General features: G+C 56.6%; 1 protein-coding gene across 3 annotated transcripts; it reads right to left on the bottom strand.

The window, feature by feature from the left end:
• Positions 1-762: 762 nt before the first annotated feature.
• FAM3D (FAM3 metabolism regulating signaling molecule D) lies at positions 763-25,645 on the bottom strand. 3 transcript variants are annotated; one of them, XM_084903148.1, is made up of 10 exons: positions 25,337-25,645; positions 16,088-16,137; positions 14,242-14,349; positions 10,703-10,729; positions 9,775-9,892; positions 8,576-8,634; positions 6,494-6,544; positions 4,174-4,258; positions 3,296-3,422; positions 763-1,222 (listed from the first exon to the last, which is right to left on the bottom strand). In XM_084903148.1, the coding sequence occupies exons 2-10, from the start codon at positions 16,098-16,100 to the stop codon at positions 1,133-1,135; spliced, it is 678 nt and encodes a 225-aa protein (XP_084759274.1). In that variant the 5' UTR covers positions 16,101-16,137; positions 25,337-25,645; the 3' UTR covers positions 763-1,132. The 3 variants fall into 3 exon arrangements, with proteins under 3 accessions (XP_084759274.1, XP_084759275.1, XP_084759276.1); XM_084903149.1 differs by having other exon boundaries at positions 10,703-10,726; XM_084903150.1 differs by lacking the exon at positions 10,703-10,729.
• Positions 25,646-26,136: the final 491 nt, after the last annotated feature.

The raw sequence follows: 26,136 nt of genomic DNA, 5'->3' as shown, positions 1-26,136 counted from the left end.
GGCCACAGGGCCCTGCCCGCGGCGGGGTGGGCGGGGCGGTGCATGGCGGCAGTCTGGGCCTCGTGTTCCCAGTGAGCAGCAGCGGGTGCCTCTCCCGCCGGCTCCCTCACTCCGAGCGTTTCCCTCGGAGAGCTGACTTCAGCGGCAGTTCCTGCAGACCCGTGGTCCAGCCCTAGGGATATTCTCATCACGTCAGTGGGCGCCAGTGGCTGGGAAGGACCGCTCTGGGCTGAGCACGGTGTGAAGCTGAGATGACCGCCAATATCAACAGAGGGGAGGGGCGCACGAGGACCCCGGCTCCCGGAGAGATCTCTGGGGTGTGCCCATAGGCTAGCTCCACTCGCTCACACAGTCTTTATGTGCCTTCTCTTCTGTTTTCCAGAATCACTTTCTAAATAAACCCAAGGGCTGCGCCTGGGTACCTGGGGAACACAGCGAGGACGCTCCCTCTGAGGCCTGCCCTCCAGGCCCCTGTGAGCTCCCTCCCGCCCCCGTCCCTGTCCTCTCCAGCAGCAGGTGCATGCTCTCTGCGCCCCGCCCTCGCTCTGCTCTCGGGGGTCTCACACCCTGTGCTGGGGTCCACGGCATCTCTCCTGCCGACACGGAAACCCCTCTGCCATCCGCCTCCTTCCTGGCTGCAGCCCAGGCCCGGGGAGCTGTCACCACCTTGTCTGAAGGTGGAGCCCAAGCAACCCCCATCCAGGCCTTTTCCATCTCAGGGAGAAACGCTGCACACCGAGTGGCCAGAAAGGTCATTCAACATGAGCAAAACACAATTTAATTCCGCCCGGTGCGGCAGTCCCCCTCTCTCGGGGCCACGGGCAGAGTCCCCGGAAAGCACCTGCTCTCTCCGCCGACAGCGGCTCCGAAGGACCGTCCGCGGCTGGCCACCTCCGGGCGGGACAGCTGCCTCCGCCCATCGCCCATCGCCCATCGCCCATCGGGGCTTTCGGTCGCCGGGAGGAGAAGCTGCCGAGAGTGCGGGGATCCTCAGCACCTTCATGCTGCTTGGCCGGCCTCCTCCTCCTCCTCCTCTTTCCTCTCCTCCTCCTTGTCCTCCTCCGCTGCCCGCTGCCCGCTGTCCTTCAGCTCCATCCAGTCCCGCTGGCGGCCGCCAGGAGGAGCCGCAGCCCTAAAACACCTTCCGGGGCACACAGCCCTCCAGCTCCAGCAGCTCCGGCCAGCCGTCGTATTTGTTCTTGTTGCCGATGTTCTTTAAGTACTAGAGGCGAGAGGAGGGAGAGGCCGCGGTAATGGGGAGGCTGCGCAGAGCTCACCCCTGCTTTTGCCTGGTGCTCACTTACTTCATTCTCACCACCGCCCCCTGGTGGACAAGGCTGAGTACTACTAGTCTGGGCAAACAGCCCCAGAGGGGATACAACTTGCCCAAGATTTCAGAGATGGGATCCGAGTCCAGTCACTGATTGTCCGGGGGGGGGGGGGGGGGGGGGGGGGGGGGGGGGGGCGATGGGGACACCAAGAGTGGGGGTGGGACTGCAGAGTTTAGGCTCTCTCCCAAATCCTCTACCAGCCTCTCTGGAGCATCCAAAATAATAACAATTAAAAAAAAAAACTTCCTAGCAATTATTAAAGGCTTGTTCTATGTCAGGTGCGAAGTATCTTAGGTAGTTAATCCTCATAGTAGCCCTAAGAAGTGCACACTATTAACATCCCGTGACACAGATGGAGACACGGAGGCACATGGGGCCAAGGTAACTACTTATGGCCATCCTGCTGGTACGTGGTGGAACCGCTGTGTAATATTAATTCCTATAATTGCCACATACCCAAGGGGATATAACCACTTAAGATTGTGTCTAAAATGCCCAGGCTTAGTTTTTGGAAAAAAAGTTGTAAATGGCAAAGCCTACGGTTGGAGGAGTCGCGGCTAACCCTTGGTTCGAAAGAATAGAATCTAGATGCTGCTCCTCTAAAACTCGGCTCCCAGGTGTGGGGTCACATGACACGATGGCTTTCACCCATCTGGGTCTTCAGCTCATTGATGGGCGCTGGGCCTCAGGCAGCTGATCATACGTTTCAGGGAGAGGATGGTGCTGCGCTTCCTCTCTGCTGTCTGGATGGTCTATGCTGTGCTTTAGGGAAGAACAGCACCTGCCCTGCATCTTCCTAAAAAGTCTCGCCCTCCCCCCACCCCGGACCTCCCACAGGGGTGTTCTGGGGACCCTGGCCCCTGCCTCCCGTGTTCTCCACCCAGAGGCGCATCTCCTTTCACCTCCAGCTAGTTTGTCTTATTTCTTATTTTTAAAAAGTAACTTCTAATTAGGATGCATTCTCTTAGAAGCAGATGCCTATGAGCCAGGCTCACGTTTTCCAGACAAGGCAAACACCTGCAGCCCCATGGTGGCCTCAGCACGCGCCTCTGACTCTGCCCGGCTCTGCCTCCGCAGCCCTGCCCCTCCAGGCTGCCTCGGTGTCTCCTCCCTGCCTTCGGAGGTCCCGCCCACAGAGCCCTCTGGGCTCAGCCAGGGCTGCCGTTCTGAAAGCAGCCAGAACAGCAGGCCTTTGTGGAGGCAACAGACCTGGCTGAGAACTCCATCTGGCTCACCGAGACCGAGCAACCGGCTACAGCCTCTCCGAGGCCCTGCTCCACCTCCGTGAGATGGGACGGTAACTGTACCCACCTTATGGAGGCTCCTAAATAGGACCCTGGGGGAACTTGCTGAATGCTAGGCGTTCTTTATCCATCGGCTCTTGTCACTCTCCCGCTTAAGCTTCCCATAGCTCCCCGCCGCCCCCAGGACAGAGTCCTCTCAGTGGCCCTGCATGTCTGACTCAGTGACCTCAGTGCCCCGTCTCGGAGCTGGGCAGAGCTGTGCGTTCTCCTCACCCCGGGGAAGGCCTGGCCAGGCCCCCCAGGTTTCAGAGGGGTTCTGGGCAGGGGGTGCACAGATGGGAACCGCCTTGGACAGGGGGAGAAGGTGAAGTATCCTGGCCCCTGTGCTGGGCTCCCCGCCCCACACCATGCAGGCTTCACCTCCACATGTTTCTCTCTCTCCCACGCCTCACCTGCCTGGTACCCTGCTTTTCCCCTCCCCCTCCTTGTTGGGGCTCAGCCATGTGCCTATGCATTTATATAATACCCTGGCAAAGTGGTGAAAACCACGGACTTCTTTCTGGGATGAGCCAATCAGGCTACCCTGACCTCTGGGGTGGGTGACAGCCAGATGGCCCTCCCCACACTACCCTGTGTGTCCTCCCCAAACCCCGCCCCCTACTGTCCATCCACCCGGGCCCAGCCCCTCACGCGCTGGGCCGGGAGTCACCAGGAACCCACCTGCTCAAAGGGGCTCTTGTTACTCATGTCTCTGGCCCCCAAGAAGACCCAGCTGTCGCGGAAGCCCAGTTGCTGGGCGTAGGAGCTGCCCATGTCGGAGAAGAGCTTCCGGAGTTCATCTGTCATCCTGCAGCGGACAGAGGACGGTCAGCTCGGCCCGGAGAAGGGCCCCCCCATCCCCCCGCCCCCCCCCCCCCCCCCCCCCCCCCCCGCAGGCTGCGAGTCGCCAGGAGGAGCAGGGGGGCGGGGCCTGCGGGACTCCTCTCTGAAGGCAGAGGGGGGCTGGGGGGATGCGAGCTGGGAGGTGTTAGAAAGGTTCACTCCTGCTTACAATGCAATCGGCGTCCCTTCGGAAAATGTGGAACATCACAAAGTAACCGAAATTATTCCAGCCTCGCCCTCTGGACACCATCTTTGCAAAGTTTTAATGCATTTCCTTCCTGTCCCTGAGCCACCCCAGGGATCCTGTAATTCCCCCTGTGCTGGGGGATTATACCAACTCCTTTGTAACCAGCTTCCCCCCTACTTAATACTAAGGGATGAACTCCTGAAACAGGACAGAACAGTGTGGAATTACAAATTGCAATCAAAAATGAAATAAAAAATGCTAAAGGATGAGTGTCCTTCCATGTCCTTAACTGCTTTCTACAGCACCGTTTTTGATGCAGTATATCCTCCTCGGTGCATATAGAAACGTGTCGTATGTCACCGCATGCCCTGGTTTCTGTAACCACGTGTCCAGCTCATCACAATTGTAACCAAGGCTGCAATGAACTTCCTAGAACCTCTCTCTGCGCTTGTCTGCGATTCCCTTAGGAGAAGCTGCCGGAAGACCGGGTTGTGGGGAGCGAGAGAGGGCAGGGAGGGTTCCCACTTACTTGGTCCCCGGGTCATCGTAGGAGGCCACGAGCACCAGCACGCCCTCTGGAATTGCTTTAAGGAATTTCACCAGGAGCTTAGGATCTGGGGGAACAAGGAGAGCAAGGTGTGGTCACTCAGGGAGAGACCGCTGGCCATTCTCGCTCCCACACCCCGCCCTGGTGACCCAGGAGTGGCCTCCCGGGGTGGTGCTCCCGCACTGAGGGGGGAGAGCGCCCCCCTCAGGTGGTCTGGCCCCTGTTATGGAATTTGCAAGTTCCCAGGTGATCCGGATGTGCATCTGGGGTGAGAACTACTGGTGGAAGGGCCCTGGGGACTTCCACTGGGGGTCGGAGGTCAGTCGACTCTCAGGAGCCCGGGGCTCTTTGCATCCCCCCCCCTCCCCGACACCCCCTTCTGCAGTGGCTACGAGCCTCGCTGGTCTTGCTGCCTTAATTTTTAAAAATAAGTATAGTTAACATATAATACTAGTTTCACACGTACAACACCATGATTTGACATTCATATACCTTATGAAGTGACACCACGGTAAGTCTACTAACCACCGGTCACCGTACAAAGTTACTACAACATTACTGACTGTTTTCCCTGAGCTGCACACTGCACCCCTGTGACTTACTTGTTTTGTCATAAACTTATTCCCCGGCACCATCTTCAGCCATCCCATCCCTCCCTCCGCTGAAAACTGTCGGCTTTTCTCTGTGTCTGTGAGTCTGTTTCTGTCTTTTGTTCGTTTGTTTTTAGATTCCATATATAAGTGAAATCGTGCGGGATTCTTCTCTGTCTGACTTATTTCACTTAGCCTAATATCCTGTAGGTCCACCCCTGCTGTCACAAATGGTAGGATCTCATTCCTTTTTTATGGCCGAGTAATATCTCACTGAGTAACATTTCAGGGTAATAATGACATCTTCTTTATGTGTTTATCTACTGATGGACATCTGGGTTGCTTCTATGTGTTGGCTACTGTAAATAACGCTGCAATGAACCTAAGGTGCATGTGTCTTTTTGAGTTAGCGATTTGGGTGTCTTTGGGGGGCACACTCACTGGACTGCAAGTAACTTGGTCACAGAGAGAGGATTTAGGCTCCTACAGCTCGCCTGTGTATATGAAGGAGCAGGCCCCGTCCCGTTTGCACCTTTCTCACCGCCCTGCACTGTGAAGGTGGTGCATCCGACCCAGAGCAGGCCGAGGCGGGCTGGGCTGGGGGCGAGGAGGGCACCAGCTCACTGCTTCCTCGAGGACCCTGATCTGTTCCTGTTGTGCTTACTTTTATGGCCAAAAAAGCCATAATGTCTTTCTACTCAGGACAATGATATAATTTCCTTTTACGATATATGTATTTAGATTAAAAAACGGCACGATTTAAAGGAAATTCTAATGATGCTGATGGCTCTCTGGATATGGAGCAACTTGTGCGGGGGCCTGGTTTGCTCAGGGCCAGGAGGACTGGGATGTCCTAGGGGGTGGCCGTGTCAGAGAAGCTCAGGAAGCAGAGAGAGAAGACGCTGCAGAACGACAGTGGGGGCCTCACAGCTGACCTTTCTGGGCCCAGGAGGCCGCACCCACGAAGCACCCCTGTGGCCTTAAAATAAACACCCTCGCCCTGACCGGTTTGGCTCAGTGGATAGAGCATCGGCCTGCGGACTGAAGGGTCCAAGTTTGATTCCGGTCGAGGGCATGCGCCTGGATTGCGGACAAATCCCCAGTAGGGGGTGTGCAGGAGGCAGATGATTGATGTTTCTCTCTCATCAACGTTTCTGACTCTCTATCCCTCTCCCTTCCCCTCTGTAAACATCAATAAAATATATTAAAATGAATAAGTAAACACCTCTATCTAGCAGAGCAAACTGGGCCCTATCCCTTGTTCTTAGCATGTCAGTTGCACACATGTCTGGCCTCCAACTCCAGCCCCACCATGTCTTTCCCAGAAGGTCTTCTTTGGCCTCCATACTCTTTTTTGTACCCTGGGCCAGGCCAGAGTGTGGAAGTGCGACGGAATGAGGGGTGGGAGCTGGGGATATCTCTGAGGCGTGTATTCGACTCTGGCCCCCGAGTTCCAGTTGCCTGCCGTGTTCAGTCTCTTGATAACACATGTACTGGCTGCTTTCCCTTCCCCATCTCACTTCTCCGCTGACACTGTCAGAGATCACCACGTTTCAAAGGCTGCAGGACAGCGTGAACCCCCATCACGCCTCCTCCTGGCTGTCTTCTGTGGAAACAAGAGCCAGGCCCCCCCTGGCACCCCAATAGCTCTTTCGCCACAGGAAGGAGCTCAGCCCACCGTGACCTCATTACCAACAGAGGCGCCCACCTACCTCCGGAGTACATGTCGAAACTGTCCTGTCTCACCACCTTCCCCGTGGTTCCTGAGGGGTGAGAGAGCAGAACTATTAGTTGCTGTGCTGTGTCATTCTGCCCGTCATTTGCTGGAAAATGAGTACTTTTTAATGTAAGGTCTAAAGATCCTATCTAATAAAGATGGAATATGCAAATTGACCATCACTCCACGATAAAGACAGCCGCACCCACAGCCAATAATAAGGGAATATGCAAATTGACACAAGGCGAGAGGCGGAAGGCGGCTCTGGCCTGGAGTGAAGGTGGAAGGAAGGCCTATTCTTGCATGAGTCTTTGAGCATCGGGCCTCTAGTAGAATAATAATGAGACAAAACCAGGTCCTGAAGAAAGCATGCAGGTCTAAGTAACTTTCTGAGCTGATGTGAATGGTACAACATAATGGAGGAAGGTCTCCTGGATCGAACAGAACTCCACTGATCTGGGTCTGTGTTCTGCCTTTCCACTTCCTAATGCACCACTGAGCATTTTGACCTTTTTTTTTTTTTTTTTTCATCTGAACAATGGGCTTTGGGAACCAAATAAGATGTATTTAAAGTAGATAGTCAGCATGCAAAATACAATTTAGCTACAAACTAGTCATGAAAATAACCACAATTATCATCTTTATTCCCACCTTTGTCGGAGCTCTGCAATTTGAGTCCTCTGACACTTAAAGGGAAAGGGATTTGCAGTGGGGTGAACCGAACGCGGTGTCCTGAGCTCAGTAATCTCAATGGTGTGTTGTGGGTTCTACAAAGGGTCCAGACCTACGGAGAACCCTGTGTTCTGGAGGAGACGTGCAGTCTTGCTCTGTGCCACTAGATGGAGGTGTTGCAGAGGGGATGGCAGCCCTATAGTCTCATAGGGGGTCCTTCCTCCTACCACCCAATAGCAGGTCCAGGGCTCCTGAAGAGAGTGGGGGCTGGGCCCAGGGAGTGGAGGGTCTCCCGCGGGGTGGGGGTGGGGGTGGGGGATGGAGCTCACATGGCAGCTCCTCCGGGATTCTTCCAGCCACTGCGGCCCAAGCCCCTAGGCACTTCACCTGGGCCTCTTGGACCGGAATGTGACTTTGTTAAACTGAGACCATGCCCATCTGCGGAGTTTTTTGGAATCAGAGGGAGGAGATATAGTTTGAACAGTTCCTCAGAGTAACTGCCCCCTTAAAGGTTGCAAAGCACCAGCCTTTGACAGTCCTTGTGTTGTTCTGGCTCCCTGTGCAGAGGCCCTGACCTTGCGCAGAGCGGGCACACAGTAGGTGCTGTGTACTTGGGCAGAGACATTTCTAGTCTAGGGAGGTAGTTCAGCTGAGTGATGCAGACCTGGGGCCAGTCAGATCCGGGTTAAAATCTAGATGATGTGGTTGGCTGTGTAACCTGGGGCAAGTCGCCTAACGCCCTAACCTCTCTGAGCTTCCATTTGTCCACTTGGCGATGGGGACACTGAGCATCGTGCCATGCTAGCACGGTGATGGAATAGCGAGCCCGTAGTGAATGCTCACTAAGTGCTAGCTTTTAGTATCGTTGATAGTTGTTTTCATCTTCGGACTTTGTGAGGTGGGGAGGAAGGTCCCTGAACCCCTGTCTTCAGAGACTTTTTGAGAGGTCTTCTCGGGCAGGGGCCCAGTTGGAGCGGAGAGAAAACGAGCAGGTTTCAGCCTGGTCAGGGGCGGCCGGAGCATTTTCTGCAGCCTGAAGGAGCTCTGAGACCTAAAAGGCCAGAGGCCGTGGCTGGATAAGTGAATGAAGGTGTGCGCCCAGCTCATGTTGTCATCCTTGTCTCTCAAGGTCTCGTGGTGTCAGTTTAAACCCCAGGGAGAAGCATGTCTCCTGGGGGGCAGGCGTGCGCTCGCACGCGCGCGCGCACACACACACACACACACACACACACACGGCAGGGCCAGGCCCTTCATACCTTCTGTTCCCACAGGCCCGCGGGCCTCCCTGCCTGCCTGCCACCACGGCTGACCCGGGGCGCGTGGCAGGGATTGAATAAGTGCACCCAGGGCCCCCAGGTCCTCCCACAGTGGGACGGTCTGATGGGGGGCGGACCCAGCAGCTCACCGTTCACCAGGGCGATGTTCAGGCCTCTGCCTACGTTGTCCTTCACAGGACTCATGATCCTGAAGAAGAAAAGGAAACAGAACAGGACGGTGGGTCCCAGTGCGGAGTGAACACTGCTCTGCCGCTGGGCACTCGGAGAGGCCCACGCGGTGCCCGGCAGAGCGCCAGCAGGTGCCCGGCAGGGCCAGGCCGTGTTCCTCTCGGACCCGGCGGAGGGCTGGGTTCTCCGAGGAGTCACTCGGGCTCGGAGCAAAGGACCCAGGGTCCCCCTCCTGCCTTTCGTGTCCTTGGGAACACTGGCCTCCGTCTCCGGCCGGTGGTTCTAGGACCGCCCTCCCTCCCAGGCTTCAGCCTCTGGCCGCAGTGCAGGCCGGGCACAGCCATGTGTCCTGGGGACGCTCACGGGGCAGTTCAGGTGGGGCGATCTCGCCCCCACCGGGTGCTGGGTGGGGCCCAGGTGCGGACCAGCTGTGGCCCCCCACCTTCCCACACACTGAGGCCTGACTTCGGTGAGGAAAGCAGAGCTGGGGACCGAGGGAGAGGGAGCCCTGATGACGTGGTGTGAACCCCTGGATGCAGCTGGCCCTGAAGCCACGGCCTCTGGCCTTTTAGGTACATGAACCACCGAGGCCCTTGCTTTGCCTGAGCAAGTGGAGCAGGTTCAGATTCCTGGCGAAAACCCCTGCCTCCGGCTCCTTCCCGAGGGTGAGCTTGCCATCCCGGGGCCTTAACCACCCGGCTCTTCCTCTTGTACCTGGGAGTCCTGGCACCTCCTGGATCCGGATGTCAACACCTGGATCCTGATCTTGAATCCTCCTCAGAGGCACCTCCCTTCGTGGGAAGCCCAGCCGTGTGGCTGTCAGGCTGACATGAGTTCCCGTCCTGCCTCCACCACCAGTTGGCCCAGGGACCCTGCCTGACCCTCGGTTTCCTCATCGTTACAAAGGGGACAGCCGCCCCTCCCACTGGGAGTGTGGGGGGCCGGATGAGGTGGTGCTGTGAGCAGTGAGCAGGGTGCCGGCAGACCTGGAAGCTGTTAGGGTTGTTGGGACTTGGGGCTCACCCACTGGGAGTACAAGGAAGTGTGTGGAAGGTGTGGGCGGGCCTCAGGGCCTGCACCCGCAGCCTCTGAGTCAGCGAGTGAAGGCATGGGTGGATGCAATAAAGGAAAGGAAGCACGGGAGCCCTCTGGTACTTACATGTGGCCTTCGAAGCAGATGGAGGGGCCCACGACATTGGCGGCCCCGCTGAGGATTTTAAACGCAAAGAAGTTGTCTGGGCAGGGCTTGCTGAGGTCACACTTGATCTTCACGACCTCTGAGGAGAGGACAGACCAGTGTTGGTGGCGGCAGCTGTGTGCAGGACCACCCAGAATTCGTTCTGGGTTTCCTGTCACAGCCCCAGCCTCAGCCCCAGGCCCACACAGTGCCTCCCTCAGCGCGGGCCCCTGGTCAGTGTGTAAAGCAATGCCAGAGGCACCGTGACGAAGAGATTCTCTTGAGAACTTTCCTCAGGGGGGTGGGGTCCTCGCTGATCAGACAGCTGTGTGTCCAGCATTTGGGGTGTCAGCATCCCTGCCCTCCCAGTGCTCTCTCCACTCACGTCCTTGACTCTGCAGCCAAGGTCTCCCCGGGAGCCTCAGCCTTCCTGCCTCTGAGCCTCTGCAAAGGCTGTTCCCGCCTCCACAAGGCACAGCTGAAGGTCACCTCCTCCCTGAGCCACCCATCCCACGGGCAGGGGTGGCCCTCCTGGAGCCCAGAACACTTTGCCCCACTGCTCTCGACAACTGACACTTCTACCCCGACAGATAATCACACCCCCTTCTGGGGCCCCTGCAGGGACCGTGAGCCAAGCTTGTGGTCATTGCCATGGTGACAATAAGCACAGCTTCCACCTTCAGGGCTCCCAGTGGGTGGGGTGGGGAAGGGGACAGCTCAGCCATTCCTGTCAGCCTGAATGGCTGGAAGGGCCGTCCCTGCCACAGGGCTCAGGGGCCAGAGGGCACAGTGGGCGGTGGGAGGAGAGAGGCGGGCAGGTCTGGAAAGGAGATTTTTCTGGGACCTGAGGGCTGGGGCTAGCGGCCCTGAGCATCTCACTAAGGCCAAGGGGATGCTGGGAGACACGTACCGATCTTCTTCTCGGAGCCTGGGCCTGCTGGAGAGAAGAAAGTCTGCTTAGTGAGGAAGTGCTCAGGCCCTCCCTGCAGGTGGAGGCCGGGCTGGGGCTGGAGTGGGAAGGGGGACTGACAGTGGTGCTGGCCTGGCTGAGCGGAGACCCCTCCCGTGGCAGGTGCTGAAATGAGCTAAAGGTCCCATCTCCTCTGTCCTTCCTCACTTGCCACTGATACCCTTTCTCTCTCTCAATCTCTCTCACACACACACAAGTACACACAAACGTGCACACACACACATACACCCACCCACACACACATACTCACACACACAAGCATGCACAAGCACGCACATGCACGCACACACACACACACACACACACACGAGCACACATATAAGCATACACACACAATCACATACAGACACACAGGCACACAAATACACAAACATATAAAGCATACAGATATAAAGCTGGAGCCTGCTCCTGGCTGGGTGCGGGCTGTGGGTTCCCCCTGACTCCACGTGGAGGCCGCCACACCGCCTCAGGTTGTGGAGCCCAGCCAGTGAGGTCAGGCTGTGAGGGTCTGAGGCCTGACTTCGGTGAGGAAAGCAGAGCTGGGGACCCAGGGAGAGGGAGCCCTGATGACGTGGTGTGAACCCCTGGTACCCTGGCCTCGGTGACGGGTGGAGCAGTGGCTGGTCAGGTCAGAGTTCCCTTTCCTGACCCCTTGCCCCAGCTGTCTGCTCCAGGAGCAGGGCCGGGTCACTGTCTAAGGTCTCATTCACACTGAATCCCACTGTTTCAGGGGTTCCACCGTAGGTCTCCCTGATACTGGCAGTGAGTCCTAGCAGACAGAGCCCCCACAGAAATCCTAGGGGTGGGAACTCTCCTTTTCGGGGGGCCCATAGAAACACTTCCCATTGGTCATCGGGGGCTGTTCACCCTGGAGTGTCCCTTCCCCCCGCCTCCAAGACTCCAGGGGTCAGCTGGGACCCAGGCAGGAGGTCCTGATGTTACATTCCTCGGGACAGCCCTTCCCAGGGGTGAGGAGGGGGTGATATGGCCCCGAGGGAGAGGGAAGTGTCTCAGCTCAGCGGGAGGATGAGCACAGGAGAGCTGGTAGCCATCACGCCTGCCTGAGAGAGAAAGCTGCCAGGGAGGAGGTTAAGGAGCAACCAGCAGAGCAGGACACGGGGACTCTGAGCTTTGTGAGGGCCCCTGGGTCCGGCCACACCTGAAGCCCGCTATCCATGGACTCCCCAGTCACATGACACAGGCATCCTGTTACGTTTCAGTCAGTTAGAGCTGGGCTCGTCACGCCCATCAGAAAGACCCTGCCCAGTTTGCCAGGAGACCAGGAGTTCTGAGCCTCCTGATTTCGGTGCCATGGACCTGTGGTGGTTGGGGAAAGCTGATGAATACATTCATTCCCAAGGGTCTTGAGGCACTTAGTGCCTCCGACCATAACAGACTGCAAGTTACCAAATCAGGAAACAAAATAGATTGGATTAGAAAGGAAACCAACTGTATATCAATATATCACAACATATTAGAAGATAAGTGTGTATCCTAGTAATACATATGCTTCTATATTAATGCATTATCTACAAGGTGGGGTCTGTGCAGCCGGGTAAGGATCTCTGAAGTAACTGAACGCTACCTCTTCCTGCGCTGGACACTCATGTGTTTTTGTTGTTGTTACTCCTCACCTCAGGGCATTTTTCCATTAATTTTTTTAGACAGAGAGGAAGGGAGGTGAAGAGAGAGAGAGAGAGAGAGAGAGAGAGAGAGAGAGAGAGAGAGAGAGAGAGAGAGAGAGAGAGAGAGAGAGAGAGAGAGAGAGAGACATCGATGTGAGACAGACACATCGATTGGTTGCCTCCCACATACGCCCCAACCAGGGCTGGGGATTGAGCCTGCAACCAAGGTCCTTGCCCTTGACCGGAATTGAACCCGGGACCCTTCAGTCTGCAGGCTAACACTCTATCCACTGAGCCAAACTGGCTAGGGCAACACTAACGGGTTTTGAAGTTCACTTTTCCCACTGGTCTATTTCCTGCCACTGCGAGCATTTCTCAGGACTCAGGATCATGCACTCTTGATTTTGTATATTCTGTAATTAGGTCTCTGTGTCTCCCCAGTTCAAACTGTGATGGGGGGTGGAGAGGGCGGGGGTGGAGATGGAGGGATGGGGGGGCGTGGGTCCTCACTTCAGGGTCTGGGACCTAACAGAATAGTCACTTGATAATTTTGGTTGGAGGTACTGATTTGTCAAACTCCAGGTGGTTGAGCTCTGGGGTCTCTTTTCAAACACTGTCTCCTCTCCCACCTCAGGCTGGGGCTCTCTCTTCCAGAGGACACCCCTGGTCTCGACTCCTATCTGAGCCTCCATCACCGACCTGGGCCCATCTCCTCCAAGACCGTCAGTGCAGCCCAGCCAATCTCTCGTCAATAAAAGCAGTGCCTGGGCTGGGGACATGGCGGCCAGCATGCATCTGTATAAATCATCCTGATGGGTGTAAACCATGTTGACAAGAAGATGAGGGGAGGGACCTCTGAGACTCCGTGGTGGGGAGCTTGTGTTAAGAAGGGTGCCTGGCTTCCGGCTACTGAGAAGCTAAGGGCTGGCCTGGGCCGCTACTTGTTACTATGTTTGACTGCCATCGCAGGGGCTCTTTGTCTCGGAGGACAAATTCAGAGGTGTCAGTCACTTCCCTTTCCCTCCTGCCTTTGATAGGATTTGGATCTGGGAGGCTTGGTTTCCCATTCCTATTCTGACATCTACAAGGGGAATTTGGAAGCTTCTGTTTTCTCAGACCACATATAAAACCACAACATGGATCACCCTGGGGGCCTTTGTGCAGATTAAATGAGACTATGACTGTAAAGCCGCTAGCAACCATCACCACCCATCACCCATTCATCATCCATCCCTCCACCCACCACCCACCAATCACCCTTCATCCATCCCTCCACCCATCACCCATCCCTCCACCCATCCATTCACCCATCCATCCATCCATCACCCATGTATCCATGGGTTGTTGTGGAGACAGACAACAACCAAGTGAAAAACAAAGAAATGACATTGACGACAAATGCAGCTGAAGCTGGGAGGTCAGAAAGGCATCTGAAGAGGTAAGATCTGAGCAAAGACCTGAAGGCTGAGAAGGAGCTGGCCACAGGGCGATCTGTGTGAAGAGGGTCCCAGGCGGAGGGGACAGCCAGTGCAGGGGGAAGCCACTCGATGCACAGACAGTTCTCTCCTCATCCCCTCCCTGCTCTCCTTCTCGGGTCTCATTTCCAAACTAGCCTTCGATGCAGTAGGCACGTGCTTTGGCCAGGGCCTTGGGACACTTCTCTGTTCCCCATGGGCTCCAGGCTTTTGACAAGCTGGGGGTGTCCTCTCTCACCTCCCACGCCACAATGGCCGGGGTGCCAAAGGCAAGCCCACACTGTCATGTCTCCAGGGTCCCCAGGGATGGAGGGAGGGAGAGACCCTCGGCCCTTTGCCCAGGTCCACAGGCCCTGCCCCGGCAGCGAGCTGCACTCACCCAGCCAGCGGGGCAGACGGATGGTTTTCATGCGGAAGCTCACATAGCTGCGGATAAAGATCAACGAGGTGACCAGGGCAAAGATGAAGGCCAGGAAACGGAACAGTCCTGCAGAGCAAGGAGACACGGACATGAGACCACAGCACCAGACGGCATCACAAAGCCACGTGGCGAGATGGCATGGGAGTCCTTGCCCGATCCGCACGGTGGGACCACGTCATGAGACCCCGTGTCACACCACATCCACCCCGTGGGCCAGCCCACGGCCCCCAGCTGAGAGCCGTGTGAACCACGTGATGATGAGAAGGGGAGGTGGTGCTGCATGATGACGGGCCACGTCTCCCAAGTGGGGCCACGGGAGAGAAAGTGAGAAACACACCTTCCTGGAGCGCCCCAGAGAGAGAAGCTCCAGGGGCGAGGCAGGCGGGCAGGAGGCGGCTCTGCTGCAGACAGCCGGGGGTGAGCCCGCGCAGCCGTCAGGAGGGCCCTGGCCAGTGCGGGTGCCGCCCAGCGCTGCGTGGCCTCGGCCGGAGCTGGGCCTCTGAGTTGAAGTCCTTCAGTCACAGAGTGAATATGGCGACACCCTTGCCCCTGAGCCCATGCTTGCTGGGAGAAATGTGATTGTTGTCACCGTTAGGCAGCCTCCAGGGCGGCTTGGGGGTGGCGTTTGTCCCCACATTTTTCATCAACTCTCCCCGGGAGCCGCCACAGATAACCACACAGCTCTCCACAGGAACACCAGACAGAGGGGCCTCCTCTGCCTCACAGACACATGCTGCCTGACCCCTTCCCATCGCTGGGACCAACCCACACACGGCATGGGCCACCCTGCGCCCCCGGTCCTGCTCTTCACTCTTCCATGAGGTGAGAAGCAGGCTCCAATCCACCTCCCGCCCAAGGATACTGGTGGCTGCTGCTGCTCCCGGATCCAGTCCAACCACCAGGCCAGAGCCCTGGCTCCTTGCCTGACCCCCCCGTCCCCTCGTCGGCAACATGCTTCTCCTCAGCCCTGAATTCAGCTCTGTGACCTTGCGCTGGTCCCAAGCTCCTTGGGGTGAGCGAGTCGGCCCCCTGAATGCTGTGGGGCGGAGAGGAGGCGTGTGGGACCCTCATCCTCAAGGACACGGTGTGGCTATTTGTGGGATTTTCTCTCGGGGATCACATTACACAGCACTCGGTCTGTGCCAGGCACCGTGCCAACAGCTTTCACCTGCGTCATCTCAGTCCATCCTCACAGCAGCCCTGTGCTGGGTCCTACTGGTTATTCCTATTTTACAGATGTGGAAACTGAGGCTCAGGGAGGTGGCTACTTAGTGAGTAAGTGATGGGGGTGGCCTTGAAGGCAGGCTAGTAAATTGGCTTTGAAACTCAACTCCCTCGCTGCTGTTTTGGGATGTCAGGGACTGTGTTCATTTCCTAGCCAGTGCCTCAGTTTATCTGTCCGAAGGAGGCACAGCATGAAGGCACAGACTAGAAGGCACAGTTCTCTTCATGCCCAGCCCGGTGGTATGAGGATTCTGGAAGGGATTTCCTTGAAGCAAATATTGTGTCTCTAATTTCCAATCAGGGTCAGGGCTTCCCAAGCTGAGGACTCCCCATGATCCCAGCCACACTGGGGTCCCTGCGCCAAAGGTTTCCCAGCCCTTCAGCCTGGAGGTGGAGTCTCCTCCTCTGATCCCCAGGCTTGCCCTGGCTTGGTTTCCTCCTGAAATTCTGGCCTAAACGCTTGTCACCGGTACAGCCAGGTGACCTCTGAGGCCAGAGCAGCAGACACTGCTGACAGAAAATGATTCCAAGCCAACCTCGGACCCAACCTCGGGCCCTAGAATCTGGTTCCCGGTCCTACCTGATGGTCTCATCCTGTCCCGGGAGGAGCGGCTCGGGCTCAGCGGTAGCCTGTGAGAGAAGAAAATCGAACTCAGAACCGGAGCTTGGCTCTTCCACGAGGGTGAGCAGGGGTCTGAGTGAGCGGACTGAAGGTTAGGGAGCGGACCCCTGAGTGAGGCCACCGTGCGTTCCGATCGGCGCCTCCCCATCTGCCATGTGGACAGAGCAGCGGCTTTCTTTCTCCCGCTCTGCCTCCACCTCTCCTTCCCTGGGATTTGATAGTCATCATGGCTTTTTCACGGTTAGAGGTTAGAGAGTAAAGTGAAGTCTGTCAGCCACCATCTCCTGGAGAATTGATTTATTTCCCCATCCATCCATTCTCTTGTCCATCCACCCACCCACCCACCCATCCAACCACCCGCCCATCCATCCACCCACCCATCCATCCAGCTGAGAGACATGAGCTAGCGAGCCCACAGACACCATCAGGGGTCTTTGCTGATGGAGCAGAGGAAGAGCAATCAGGGCCCGTGTATTGCGGGTGGTTTGCACTGTGCGTGCACCATCTGCTTTAACCCTCACAGCGGCATTTTCGGGGAGTAGCTAAGACTTGCCAGAGCTAAGCTCAGGGTTGCTCAGCTTGCAAGGGTCAGAGTCGGAATCTGGATGTGAGTGTCTGGCCGCCCCATCCTCACAGGGTCCCCCGCCAGGGATTTTTGTCTGAGAGGAGAGTTGAAATACAAGTTTCCTCCCCTTTTGAGTCCTGAGCAAGGGGAGGGTCAACCTTGGGCCCACCTCACCCCAGGCTGACGCCCAGACGCTGGGCAGTTACCAGTGATTTGGCAGCTTTGGCTCTGGAGGTGCTGGGCTGGAGACACTGTCCCAGGTCTGGGCCTCCCCACAGCCAGCCCAGGGCCTCTGAGGGCCTCTGAGAGCAGCGACTGGCTTCCACTGCTCTTCCCATCTCCCAACCCCCCAGAATCTTCTTCACCCGAAGAATCTATCTCAACAGACATGGGGTCCAAAGCCCAACCACCAAGGACCCAGATATGAGCCCAGCCAGGGACCTGTCACTGAGGCAGGTGGGCTGGATCTGTCGTTGATATTTAAACAACAGCGACAACAAAGGCAAATCCAGGTCTCCTCTTGAGAATTCTACAAAACCCTCTGTGCTAGCTCAACAACCCCTCCAGGGCCCTCTAGATGAGAAGCGGAGTGGTCGCCTGGCCCCACCCACAGAGATTTTGTACACGTTACCTTCCTGAAACTCAAGTGACCAATGTCTCCTTCCCCCCCCCCCCCACCCCCTGCCTATAAAAATGTATAACTTGAATGTTCTTAGGGGTGACCTCTATAGTCCAGGAGCTCAGGCACCTGGATGAGGCTCAAAGGACAGTCTGTGGGGTCCCCTGTGCATGGAGAAGTTAGGATAACTGGGGCGGACAGGAGGGAAGGGCAGGGGCAGACAGAAGGGAGAGGGATAGACAGGTGAATGGACAGATGTGGATATTCCACAGGGAGCATGCACAGAGACAGACTAGAGAGACAAGGACAAGGGGAGAGGGAGATGGACAGATAGAAACAGAAGAGAGACCAGGACAAGGAGGAGAACAGAGATAAAGAAAAACTATCACCTGTGTACAAAATGAGAGAGAGAGAGAGAGAGAGAGAGAGAGAGAGAGGGGGGGGGGCACGCGCGATTGGGGCAGGGCATATACCTGGGCAGGGAGCTAGCCTCTTGCTGTCATGCCCGGGCCAAGCAGGGACCCTGGCTTCAGGGCAGGGGCAGGGGAGGGACAGGGACGGCCTGCTGTCCCCCCTGGATGAGCCCCCACTACCCTCTCAGCACTGCAGGGCTCTGCGCTCCTGAGTCCCCAGGGGCTCGCCCGCCCGGCCAGCCGTGGCTGCTCTGGCATTGAAGCCAGGCCTGGCCTGCTGGGTGGGAGGGAGCACGGCGCCAGGGACAGGATTGCAGGCTGGGTGGACAAGAAGTCCCTCTGCAGCCACCCAAACCCCACACAGTTCCTTTCTTCCTCGTTCCTGCTGGATGTCACAACCTGTTATTCAGGTTAGGGTGTTCTGGGGCCAGGGGACAGGGAGTGACGTTCTGCTCCCGCTGGGTAGCTGCTCGGTGGGTGATCACAGGAAGATGGGGTGGGAGGGTGGAAAGTAGGGGGAGAGGGGTGGGGAGTGGGAAGTTGAGAACTGCTCCGCTTCTCCCTGACTGGAGAGCCCACTGTCGGCCTCGCGGTCCTTGAGCCTCTCTTTATCCTGCCCCATCCCCCTGGACCCCTTCTGACGGGTCTGGCCACGTGTATAAGCCCTTTTTGTCCCATGGCAGGCAGGCCTTGTCTCTGCACAAGCCGAGCACGGAGGAAGTGCTTGGGTAGATTCTTGCATCGTCTTAGAACGCTAGGCTCATTAAGCTACCAGCTGGAGAAGGAAGCTGAAGTTCAGAGAGGGCAAGTGACGTGTCCAAGGCCACACAGCCAATTATGGATTTCATTCCCGAAGCATTCTCTGAGCACTGGTGGGACGGCAGGCTGTGCCCTAGGCACAGGGGATACTGCTGTGAGCGAGACACTCTCCGGAGCAGCCTGGGCCTCCGCATTGCTAGGCCCTCTGTCTGAGCACCGTCCTTCTGCCTCTTAGCCTGGGACACTCCTCCTCGCCCTGCAGGCCTCGGTGTAGAAGTCCTTCCTCTAGGTTAAACTCTTACCTGTGCTCCTGGATGGGGGGACATCCACCATGGTGCCCTGACCCTGTCCGAGGACGCTGGGCCAAGCAAAACTGAGTTTTCTTGTGATTGGATCAGGAGGGAACATGTGACCCAAGCAAGGCCAATCAGTTTTTTTCCTCAGATGGGTTTACAGGAACGGGGAGGGAGGCTGTTTTCTCCTGATAATGCTAAGCTGGACATCAGTAAGCCTGGGGCTGCAGGCACCCCTTTCTCCGCCGTTACACACACCGCCTCCTGCGGCAGACCAGTTGGCCAGCAGATGCGAATGCCAGGGCTGAGCAGTGGGCGCTCCGGTGGTTTCGGTCCTGAGAGAACCAGGCAGTGAAAGGCCTGCGACCTTGGGGAGAGAGTGGGCTTTGTGAGCCGCAGACCTGAGCTGCCACTTCCTAGTTGTGTGTCCTGGGGCCTTGGCTCCCTCTTCTGTGCAATGAGGGGGATGCCATTCGCCTGGCGGGAAAGGGGCGTGGGGCAGGGAGGCCACCTGTCCGGATGGGCTTTGCTGGCCAGCTGGCCTCCACCGGACTCCTCCCTGCTGGCAGCCTCTGCTGCTTCCTGCTGGTGCACCTCCATGGCCGGCTCCCAGCGGATGTTTGTGTTTGTGGTTTCTGTGCAGCCAAAATGCCACCAGGGCAGTTCTCTGCCTGGTCGCTGGTGACAGTTCTTAATAGCCCCGTGGGAGCCGGAAGCTGGGCGTCCTACTGATTCCGGAGACCTCTGCACAAAGGGGCCTTTCAGCTCAACCGTGGCCTCCGGGAATCCCCTGGACGGAAAGGGGCACCCAGGCCCATAGTACACGTGCAGCGATTGTCATTAGAGAGAGGAGAGCGGCTTTCTGCTGGAAAAGGAAAATCATGAGGAAAAACAGACTGCTGCCTCTATCCTAATGGCAGCTTCCTCCTCCCAGGCCCCCATTTTCTCCGAAGCTGAGCTCCGCCCAGGGGACCTGCTCAGCCCTTAGAATCTCACGCGCCTCTTGGGATGTTTCGGCTCGGGCCATTTCCTCCTCTTCCCTGGAAGTGCTGTGGATTAAATGTCACCAAGGGCAGGACACTCTGTTTCCCCTGGCATCTTTCTGATGTGGGTGTGCGAGCAGGGAGTCACGGCGAGGGAGGCCCGCCCGCCTGGGAGTGGGGGTGGGAACCGCAGAGGGAGCGACAAGGTCTGAGGGAGAGGGACCTGGGAGGACAGACTGAGACAGAGGTTGACAGATGGGAACAGAGCAAAGAAGAAGGAGAGACACTGAGAGACTGAGTGACAGCCCTGTGTGACACACACACACACACACACACACACACACACACACACACACGTGCCAGGGCCTAGAACCAGGCATGGGTGTGGCCTGTATGGACTCAGTTTTCTCTTGCCCTGAGTTTCCCACCTTCGGGCTCAGGCCTGTGTGGGGTAAACAAGTAACCAGAGGTGCCTCCTCCTCTGAAGGGTCCTTCATGTGAACTCCTGTGTTCACAGCAAGTATGTCAGACTCGAGGCTGCAGGCCGTATGCCTGGTTTATTAAAATTCCGGAAATACTCCTCAGACTGAGACAACAGGCCTGCCTTATTTTCACTAAGTTAATCCTACAGCAGCTCAGTGAGGGGTCTGGGGAAACTGAGGCACAGAGATGTCAGGTCTCACAGCTGGGAAGAGTCAGAGGAAGAAAGGATCTCAGAGACAAACCCAGGCAGAGACGGACCTGGGGGCCAAATTCTCAGCTACTCGTTCCACTCCTCTAGGCCAGGCCTGAGAGCAACCTGGGAAGGCACAGGGAGGAGAGCTTCGTGGGCCCCTGGTCTCAGTCACGAAAGTCACCTCTGCCATTGCCACTGCCCAGGAAAGCAGCGTGGACAGTGTGGGCATGGCTGCACGCGCTGTGTTCTAATCAAACTTTATTTACCAAAACAGGTGGTGGCAGGAATTGGTTGTGGGCTGTAGTTTATGGATCCCAATTCCAGGTGTGGCTCCCCTTAGCCCGAGGTGGGCATGAGCCTTTCTGCTCCCTTTGCTGGGTGTCAGTTGCCTGGGTTTGGTAGGCTGGGCTGCAGCAGAGGTGGGATTAGAGCAACGGTGGGGAACCTTTTTCTGCCAAGGGCCATCAGGGTATTTATAACACTATTCAAGGGCTATCCTAAATAATAAAAGAGTAATATGCAAATTAACCATCACTCTGATATACCCACAAGCCACGCCCACCAGCCAATCAGGAGCGAATATGCAAATAAACCCAACCAAGATAGCTATGGCCACAGAGAGCAGGAGGGAGGCTTGTGTTTCCTCGGCAATGGAGGAAGCCAAGCTTTCCACCTGTCCTTGCCAGCCTAGGCCTTCACTCAAGGCTACAGAGTTTCAGTGATAGTAGATACAGAGATCCAAACAGAAATGTGGCAGCCCCCGAGCTGAAAAGAGCAAGAGGCTAGGGTTGCCCTGGTGATGGAGGAAGCCAAACTTTCTGCACACCCTGGCTGGTCCAGGCCTCTGCTTAAGGCTACAAAGTTTCAATTATAGAAGATACATAAACCCTAACAGAAATGACTGCTGCCACAGAGCAAGTAGAAGGCTTGGCTCTGCTCCAAGCTACAAAGTTTCAATTGAAGAAGATAAATAAACCCAATACCAGGGCCTCTGTGTGGGTTGCCAGGGGGCGTGGCTGGCCTGCAAACCACCACAGGCCCCTCGCCCAGGCTGCCCCACGCCCCAAGGGAATCCCCACCCTGATCTGGGACATCTTTCAGGGCAAACCAGCTGGCCCCTACCCATTTTAATAAAAGAGTAATATTAAGATTGACCATCACTCTAACACACAAGATGGCTGTCCCCATGTGGTCAAGGATCCTGCCCCCATGTGGACACAAGATGACCACCACAAGATGGCCAGCAGGGGAGGGCAGTTGGGGGTGATCAGGCTGGCAGAGGAGGGAAGTTGGGGGCGACCAGGCCTGCAGGGAAGGGCAGTTGGGAGAGACCCAGGCCTGTAGGGGAGAGCAGTTGGGGGGGATCAGGCCTGCAGGGGAGGACAGTTATGGGTGACTAGGCCTGCAGGGAGAGCAGCTATGGGCAAACAGGCTGGCAGGGGAGCAGCTAGGCATCAATCAGGCTGGCAGAGGAGTGGTTAGGGGGTGATCAGGCTGGCAGGTGGAAGCGGTTAGTGGCAATCAGGAAAGCAGGCAGGAGAGCAGTTGGGATGCAGCAGTTCTGGATTGTGGGATTGGGCCTAAATGGGCATTCAGACATCCCTCAAGGGGTCCCAGATTAGAGAGGGTGCAGGCTGGGCTGAGGGACACCCCTCCCCACTGTGCATGAATTTTGTGCACTAGGCCTCAAGTACAAAATAATCAACTTAAAAATTAGCCCGCTATACTTGGTCAAACATTTAACGAACTCACCCCAATGCCTTGGCCGAGCCAGACCAAATGATTACCGGGACCTTAGCTAGCCCTCATGTGATGTCTCCCACCCCTGGGTTAGAGTCCCTGATCTTCTGCCCCTTCTCACTTAGGGAGAGGCTCCGCCAGCACCCCTGCTCTGCAGGGCTCAGCTTCCTGCTCTGTCCTCATGTGGTTTTCAGGGGGACTGTCCTCCCAGTTCACTGACCAGATTATCACCCGAGGGTGCTTTGCTCAGTGCCAGCCCCTAGGGACCCCCAAGGAGGGGCAGCTTGAGCCATATGTGCACATTTGGGTTTGCAGAGGCTGCCTCTGGCGTGAAAACTGCACCTGTGTGACATGGCAGTTAAGAGCTGGGCTTTGGACACAATCCTGTCTCAGCCTCAGTTTCCTCATCTGTACACGGCCATCACGATCTTTAATGCAGTGAAGGCTAAATGAGAGGGTGCGCCCAAAGAATACGGTCCCTTGCTCTGCCCCTTGGGGTTATGCCCTCTGCCCTCCCCTGCACTCCCAAGGAGGCAGAAACCCCTCCAGGATGAGAGAAAAGTGTGCCCAGAGGGGAACGGCTTCTCCAGGCTCTGCCAGAGCAGCGGGAGGAGGGGGAGGCTGTGTGGTCCATCATACAGCCCCTTCCCCCTAGTGTTGGGAGATGGGATGACCTGAGGCTGAGAGCATCTTCAGTTCGTACCTCGCTGCTGAGAGCGTGGCTGAGAGAGGACTGACTGGACCAGGCAGGGGCTGCCTGGAGCCTCTGGTTCCCCCCTGACCCAGCAGGCCAGGTGGCGGCCCGTCTGAATCACCCCAGCAGGTGGAGCATGAGGAAGCGCACTTCAGACCCGGGGGTGGGTTTATTCCTTCCCGCAGAGGCAGCTGGGACTAACTAAGGCCAGGTCTGGGGGAGGCACCGGGAGAGAAATCTTCCTTGGGGAGCTGTGGGATCCAGAGATCTCTGGAGGAGACAGAATCTTACTAATAATCATGATAATGATCCTACTAAGTATTATTGTTGTTAGCCTGTTCATTTTGAGCCCTGTGTCCTTTCATTTAATCTTCCCAACAATCTTGGGAGGCAGATTATTTTATTAACTGGCTTTTACCCTGGAAGAAATTGGGCGTAGAGAGATTAAGTGACATGCCCAGGAGAAAGTGACTCATACAAGTAGAATGCCAGTAGGCATTGCTACTCATCACCTTAGTAACCGGTTAAATGACGTAAGGGTGGTTGGAGCCAGGGGTGGTGGCCACCTGTCCAGCATCCCTTCTCTCTTCTTCTAATGCTCGCCTCACACCATCAGCAGGTGGTGGTGGTGGGGGGGGGGCTGGCCCCATGTCTGGCTCCAGGGTGCCAGGAGCCCAGGCCTATCTGATGGACGTTCCACCTCCTGCTCACAGGGGCCTGCCGCCCTCACACAGGCTGGCCGCTGCCCACCGGGAGCTGTGCTGGGCCTGCCTATGTCAGACAGGGGTGGGCTCATCTGAGGAGGAGCTGCCCAGCCCAGCATGTTGGCAAACCATGGCCTCAAGCATCCCCCACCCCAGGAAGCACCCCTTGGCTCTGTAGACTCTCAACTTCCCGTTGGGTCAGAGTTGCTGGGCCTGTGTGTACACACAGAGTTGGGCTCAGAAGGAGGCACGAACAGGACAGCCATCGGACAGACCCCATCGGCAGCTGCTCCTCCTCAGATGAGATCAGCCTAATAGGGGCTGGCCTGAGGTGGGCAGAGGATGGCCTGTACGGGGGCTGGCAGATGCACTAGAGCAGACAGGCAGATGGACAGACTGGAGCAAACACTGGACAAAGCCCAACTCCTCCCCATAGCTGTGCTCGGCCTGGGAGTGGCCACCTGGCTGCTACCTCACCTCCCACCACCAGCTCCTGCCTCCTCTGCAGAGTTCCCCCCCCCTCCCTCCCCTCCCTCCCCATCCCTCTCCTCCCTCTCCTCCCAGAGCCTGCTGTGTGCCAAGTGCCTACCCATCCTGCTCTCCTACCCCTGCTACCACTGCCCTGCAAATGGAATCACAGGGAAGTCTGTCCTGATTCCCTGCTATCTCCTCTATAGCTCCTCTCAAACCTGGTTTGAAATGGCCACCTGTACACGTTATTTTACTTCCAGGCGAGGACCACGTCTGCTTTGCTCTCCTGTCTTTTTAATATAGACTCCTTGCTTGTCTGACATGCAGGCTGAACTGCTCATCGAAGGGATGGTCTGGGAAGAGGCGCCTGCCCCAGGCCTGGGGATGGAACAGCTTCCCTCCAGGGAGGCGGAGCATGGCCCAGGGAGGAAGCTGTTCCACTCCCGGCCTTGCTCTCCCACCTGCAAAGTGGGAGCAGTGATGGTGCCTCCTCAGAGAGGGACATGAAGAGTAAGTGTGTTATATAGAGAGCACTTAGTGCAGAGCCTGGCCGTTACATGCGTTTTAGTGATGATTATCCTAGATGCCAGACTGTGAGAACTACAGGGACTAATAGAGGATATCCAGATGATCCCTCCCATTTTATAGATGAGAGAATTGAGTCTTAATCAAAGGAAGGGGTTAGTCTGACATTACATGGCTAGAAAACCTCTCAAGACCACTACGAACCTTTGTTGTAACTTTTCAGACCATTATTATTATTATTATTATTATTATTATTATTATTATTTTTAAAGAAAAATGAGAGTTGTGGCCAAAGAACAACATTCCTTCTTCAAATATTTGTGTGGCTCATAGTTGAAGGTCAAGTGGGTTTGTTTAATGACTAGATGAGTGAGAATGAATGAAGAAATACCCAAAGGTCTCCGTGGTTGAGGAAAAATCCTGCCCTGTGGGTTGTTATCAAATCCCCGGCTTGCGAGCCCCACCTCATTCTTGAGCCATTAGCGAGGCGGACGTAGCTCCTAAATCACCGCACACTTTGCTCCGAGTCTGAACCCAGGCTCAAGGCCTCACACCCTCATCACTGTCCTCCACCAACTGATCAGAACTGGCCCCTCAGATAAAACCACCTTCCTCCGTCTGATCTCAGAAATCTCTTTCACTTTGCGGTTTCCCCCCCTTTCCTTTCGGTTTCCTGTCCTTATTTGCTACCAGCCCACCTTCATTTTCCTTCCTTTCGGTTCTGTGACCCGAGGCCTCGCCCTTTGCTTTCTGATAGGAACATACCTGAGGGCTCAAGCTCCCCGCTTCGGTGGAGAGAGAAGGCAAGAGGGTCCAGCTGGGGCCGTGGGTCCCTGAGCCAGCGACCTGCACCCTGTCGGAGAGTCTGGCTTCCCGGTCTTGGAGGGGCAGGGGCCTCCCAGGCGGGCCCTGTGGATGCAGCAGGCCCGGAGGGAGGATGAAGCACCTCATGGATCACCTTCCCTGGCCAGCATCTCCTGGCCCTGCCCAGGCGCTGCCCTCCTGAGAGGCCTGCCATAAACTCTCCCTGCCTTTTTAAGCAGTCTCACCCGGAAGGAGGAAGTTAACCTCAGGGCTCCCTGGCAGGAAATGAGTCTCTCCTCTTGCCTGGCCCTGGAGTCCCTTGGAGTGAGCCCTGGCTCGGGCCCAGGCTGAGTGCCTGCTCCCCACAGAGTCCTGGCCTTGGCAGAGGAGGTTCGGCTGGGAATATGAACAACTTGGGGATGGTGATACACCACAATGTCTGCCTGAAAACACAAAACACAACACAAGGAAACACTGCCCCCTCCCTCCCAAAGGAACCCCACGCAGACCACCTCCCAGGCCTGGGGATGAAGTGGGGGAGAAGCTGCTGCCACCTGCTGAGGCCCTGGGGCGGGGCGGGCTGCTGGGGGACGGGGAGGTGAGCCTGGGCGGAGAGCCAGTCAGTCGGGTGTGTGGGGTGGGGCAGCACCGGAGGGTGGAGTGAGCCTAGATGATGAAAAGGGGCCCTCCAGATCGGAAGTGAGGAACAGAGAGACCTCTAGTTATTAATAACAGGAAAGGAGCAAAGGGAAGGTCAAATA

The sequence above is a fragment of the Pipistrellus hanaki genome, assembly GCF_964339955.1.
Source record: "Pipistrellus hanaki genome assembly, chromosome: 13".
Lineage (NCBI taxonomy): Eukaryota > Metazoa > Chordata > Mammalia > Chiroptera > Vespertilionidae > Pipistrellus > Pipistrellus hanaki.
This window is presented reverse-complemented; position numbering and strand designations above follow the sequence as displayed.

What these genes read in the sequence shown, in the direction of transcription:
- FAM3D (XM_084903148.1), bottom strand. An exon ending in AGGCTCCGAGAAGAAGATCG is followed by an intron (nt 9,893 to 10,702) that starts GTACGTGTCTCC and finishes TCCTCTCCTCAG; the next exon opens with AGGTCGTGAAGATCAAGTGT. An exon ending in TACGATGACCCGGGGACCAA is followed by an intron (nt 3,423 to 4,173) that starts GTAAGTGGGAAC and finishes TGTCCGCTGCAG; the next exon opens with GATGACAGATGAACTCCGGA.